General features: G+C 41.6%; 1 protein-coding gene across 1 annotated transcript; it reads left to right on the forward strand.

Annotated features, from left to right (window-relative positions):
• Nucleotides 1-231: 231 nt before the first annotated feature.
• pln (phospholamban) lies at nt 232-5,057 on the forward strand. The gene is made up of 2 exons (XM_061032628.1): nt 232-457; nt 3,096-5,057. The coding sequence occupies exon 2, from the start codon at nt 3,283-3,285 to the stop codon at nt 3,442-3,444; it is 162 nt and encodes a 53-aa protein (XP_060888611.1). The 5' UTR covers nt 232-457; nt 3,096-3,282; the 3' UTR covers nt 3,445-5,057.
• The last annotated feature ends 423 nt before the right edge of the window (nt 5,058-5,480 follow it).

A 5,480-nucleotide genomic window follows, 5' to 3' on the forward strand; every position in this document is an offset into this window, starting at 1 on the left:
GCGTATACAGCTAACTGTTAGCATGTGGAGTATGTGATGGGTATTCAGCTGTTACCATGACGACTACAGGCTAAATGTCTACATTGGGGAGGCTTATTTATTACTATGCTAGTTGAGATAGGTTTGTAAAGTTCAAACTTATAAAGAACTTGAAGCTCAGCGAGGAAAGAGACGACTTTGCCCTGAGATGTCCCCCCTCTGTTGTCTCTCCCCCCTCTCTCTCTCCTCTCTCTCTCCTCTGTCTCCACCCTCTCTCTCTCTCTCTCTCTCTCTCTGTTGTCTCTCCCCCTCTCTCTCTTTCTCTCTCCCCTCTCTTTCCTTTCCCCCCTCCCCTCTTTCTATTCTCTCTCTCTCCTTCTCTCCCCTCTCTCTCCCTCTCTCTCCCTCTCTGTCAGCCCTGCAGAGCTCGCCCTCACATTTCTTCTCAAACTCGGAGCAGCTCAGTCGACGTCTGAAGGTAAGAGCATCCTTCAGAGAGATAGATTCATCACACTCTTTTAATAATAATAATAATAATTAATAAATGTTTTTATTTATTTATTTTTAAGTTTAATTTTAGTTTAACTTTTTACACTGAACATTACAAAAAGTTTGAAAGCTGCAGGATTTCTGTCAGTGAGACATCACTGATTTTAACCATCTTTGATTCTAAAGAGGACTTTAAGTATGTCCTCATAAAACTGCGTTTGTGTGTGTGTGTGTGTGTGTACGTGTTTTTGTGTGTGTGTGTGAGTGTGTGTGTGTGTGTGTGTGTGTTTTTGTGTGTGTGTGTGTGTGTGTGTGTGTGTGTACGTGTGTGTGTGTGTGTTTTTGTGTGTGTGTGTGTGTGTGTGTGTACATGTGTACGTGTGTGTGTGTGTGTGTGTGTGTGTGTGTGTGTGTGTGTGTTTTTGTGTGTGTGTGTGTGTGTGTGTGTGTGTACGTGTGTGTGTGTGTGTGTGTGTGTGTGTGTGTGTGTGTGTGTACGGGTGTGTGTGTGTGTGTGTGTGTTTTGTGTGTGTGTGTGTGTGTGTGTGTGTGTGTACATGTGTGTGTGTGTGTGTGTGTGTGTTTTTGTGTGTGTGTGTGTGTGTGTGTGTGTGTGTGTGTGTGTGTACGTCTGTACGTGTGTACGTGTGTGTGTGTGTGTGTGTACGTGTGTACGTGTGTGTACGTGTGTACGTGTGTGTGTGTGTGTGTGTGTGTGTGTGTGTGTGTACATTTGTTTTCCATGTCTTTTCTGAAGCTTCTGATGTAACCTCTGAGAAGACCGACCAGTTGAGTGTAACCATGAATGTATTGTTTAGAGATAAAAAATGGTTATTATTATTGATAGATTTCTGATATTATTAAGATAAATAATAACAAATATTGATGACATCATGAAGTTTAAATATGAATCTATTTATATAGAAATTGTCCTGGTTGCAGATTTCTGATTTGAAGTCGTTTCAAAGTTTATTATTTTATTTAAGGTTTATTCTTATGCTTTTATTTTGATAGGACAAATGATAGAGTCAGAGATCAGGGAGAGAGAGAGGAATTCCGTGCTAAAGGTGCCAAAGGTCGTATTCTTGAATGACTGTAGCCTCTGTACACGGGGAAGAAAACTAACCACTAGGTCACCGGCGCCACATCATTCACTGTTTCTATTGGTCCATCTCATTTCCTGGAGCTGAAGTGGATCATTAATCTGAAGTGTTTCTGTCATCGTCACGACTTTATATAAAGATGATCCTCACCTTCATCACATGCACGCACACACTTATTCACTCGGAGAGACGTGGTCAGCGTCCAAAAACCATCCATCACACTTTATTTCACGTCACAGTGACCTGTAACCATGGAGACAATGTTGAACGGGCCACACAATCAACTTCAGCTGATCAGAGGATCAGCTGTTCATCATAAACAATACCAAGAAACACACACACACGTACTCACGTACTCAGCTGCTGTGATGGAAATATTCAGTGTTTCCTCTTAACATGACTCTGATATCTCCCCCACCCCCATGAACAACAGCTGATTGTGTTTCTAAAGGACAATCTGCTGTCGGCGCTGCTCGGCTGCTGTGTGATAAAAATAAAAGTGATCCTTCAAACACTCCAAGGAATTATTGAGTCATAACATCCAATATTAGAGAAGGAATAAAGTAGCATTGAGAGACTGATGGTGATTGGCTGAGACATCTGTCAATCAAACATGCTCAACACTGACTCTGGTGGACTTCCTGTGATCAACACAGACTCTGGAGGACTTCCTTGGATCGCAAAGACTGGTTACTGCACGCGCTCAGAGCCGCCTGCAGACTGTCTGTAAATCAGAGGACACTTCCTGTTGTCAGTCGGAGGTCAGAGGTCACCCCGCAGTCTCCTGTAGTTAATCCTCTGGCTGACAGAGAGTGTGTGTGTGTGTGAAGGTGTGAACATGTCAGGTGATGATGGAGAGCAGAGCAGAGAGCGGAGGCGGAGAGCAGAGAGCGAGCGTTAAAAATAGACGAGCTGAAAGATTCCAGAAACATCTCCCTGACAATACACACAAATCCAACATGGACACCCTGCTTCACTTTAACCAACCATGCTCTGCTGTGATTGGCTGACTCATAACCTTAACTCTCTGCTGTGATTGGATGCCAGCTCCAACTGTGTTTTTTCCGAACTTAGAACAAGACAAAGTGCTGAAGTCGACCATAAAAATGTATGTTTCACAATAAAGCCTGAGGGTGTAATGAACGTTATGTCCAGCAGGGGGCACTACAGCAGAAGTATAAAGGGTGTTTGAAACAGCAGAGCGGGTCTAAAGTGACTTTTTTCAAAATGATGGAATGATATAAACTCAGTTATTCAAGTAAAACAAACCTTAAAGTGAACCTGCTGTGCTGCTATGTTAATGTTAGCATGCTGATAGAGGATGTTTTATTACTCATGTTAAGTGTTTGACTTTTCTGACTTTAACACTTTCACTCTGAATGTTGATACTTGAGTTTTCGAAAGAACAGAGATCAATTTTTCAATGAGCCATCTTCATCTCATTCATCATCAGGATCTCTGATAAAAATTTTAAAAAAAAGTAAACCAAGGAGTGAATAATGACCTTCTGTTTCTCTTTTTCAGTAAAGAGAGAAGCGAAGAAGAATCTGTGTCAGTGAACCCGTGAGGACCTCACACCCTCCGCACACCAGCAGCTCCAGTTTGACTCCAGTCCTCCCTGTCTCCGTCCTCTCAGGCCTCGTCAGCCTGCCTGAACTCTCTCCTCTGTTAATCCCAGGATATCAGGATCTAGCCCCGCCCCCCTGCCTCCATGGAGCGCGTGCAGCACATGACCAAGTCGGCTATACGGCGGGCTTCTCAGATCGAGGTGACCCCTCAAGCCAAGAGGAACCTTCAGGAGCTGTTTGTCAACTTCACACTCATCCTCATCTGTCTGCTGCTCATCTACATCATCGTGCTGCTGTCCAGCTGAGGAGCCACCAATCAGAGAGAGCGATGAGACATCTGGATTATTATTCAGCTAAAACTAAGGGCATATATCTCCAACATCTGGATTAGTACACAGCTAACACATAACTGCAACATCTGGATTATTACACAGCTATAACTACTGCCACATAACTCCAACATCTGGATTATTACACAGCTATAACTACTGCCACATAACTGCAACATCTGGATTATTACACAGCTGTAACTACTGCCCCATAACTGCAACATCTGGATTATTACACAGCTATAACTGCAGACACATAACGCCAACATCTGGATTATTACACAGCTATAACTACTGCAGCATAATTCCAACATCTGGATTATTACACAGCTATAACTAAGGGCACATAACTGCAACATCTGGATTATTACACAGCTATAACTAAGGGCACATAACTGCAACATCTGGATTATTACACAGCTATAACTACTGCCACATAACTCCAACATCTGGATTATTACACAGCTAACTAAAGGCACTGGATTAATACAGGACACTTATGACACTCACACAGTTTTGGTGGGAATGACGATGGTCCCTGAGGAAACAGTCAAGAAATCTCTGCTGGGAAAATACATTTCCCATGAGCCCTGCTGCTTCATGCAGTGACCCAAACACTCTGATGAGTTATTTTTATCTTCTTTCTTGGCCGATTCCATGGGGTTTCTGTGTTTCTACAGGAAGCATCATAAAACATGCCTGGGTAAAAAAATAAATCAAAGAAGACAAATATTTGAAAAGTTAGATGATCTCACTTACTAAAACACACACAGAAAACACATCTGTAAACATCATAATATAAAAATAATACACATCCCAACAGCATAAATGAAACTGATTCTGAGGTAAGAATATAAATGTAATTCAACACTCTCTAAATCAAAATGTATCCCGAATATAACACGTTATAAATGTAAAAACATATTCATTATTTATGTCGCTTTTAGAACATGTGATGTCACCGAGAGATGTTTTCATCATAAGACATAAAAATAAAAACTAATATCAACACCATAAGAGGCTTAAAACCACCCACCTCCAGGGACTCTGATTGGCTCACTGTCTCCAGCACCAGTCGCTGATGCTCATGGGTAATGTAGTATTCAAAGCACTGAGTGGAACTGCAAATTAAATTGAAAAACCTGAAAGTGGCTTTGATGCCCTCTAGTGGTCATATAGAGCATGACAGCAGAGCGACTTGTTAACATGCCTGTAAAACATGAAGAGCAGCTACATAGACAGCGACACACACACACACACACACACTGCAGTAGAACAGTTTGCATGGTGTGATTTGTGTCTAAATAAAGTGACACTTGTTATACAAATAGAAATGGATTGATTTGATGTTTTCTGATGTGTAATTCCGACACTGATGGTTAATGAAAGCACATGACTGTTATATAAGTGTAAACATGCTTTAAAGTTAATTTTAAATTGACTATATGATTATAAACCTGCTTCTGTTAAACATTTATGATATATATCTAAGTGCAAAAATAACAGTATGTAGTGTTAGAAATTAAAGTGTGTTCAGCAGACAAACACTAAAGAAACTGCATGACAATAAAGTACGTTTGATCTCCTGATGCCGCTGAGTTTGATTTACTGCTCTCTTCATATTTACACATCGAGGGGTTGTAGCGTAACTGAAATCTAGCAGGGGTCCAATTGGGCGCCACACAGACCCTTAAGTCTGTCAAAAAAGTCTCATGGTGAATAGCTCTGTGTTGGTCTGACAGATGTGTAAATTGTGTCTGATGTGGTGGTCTGACAGATGTGTAGATTGTGGCTGCTATGGTGGTCTGACAGATTTTTAGATTGTAGCTGCTGTGGTGGTCTGACAGATGTGTAGATTGTGGCTGCTATGGTGGTCTGACAGATTTTTAGATTGTAGCTGCTGTGATGGTCTGACAGATGTGTAGATTGTAGCTGATGTGGTGGTCTGACAGATGTGTAGATTGTGGCTGCTATGGTGGTCTGATAGATGTGTAGATTGTGGCTGCTGTGGT

Source organism: Labrus mixtus, chromosome 24, assembly GCF_963584025.1.
Source record: "Labrus mixtus chromosome 24, fLabMix1.1, whole genome shotgun sequence".
Taxonomy (NCBI): Eukaryota; Metazoa; Chordata; class Actinopteri; order Labriformes; family Labridae; genus Labrus; species Labrus mixtus.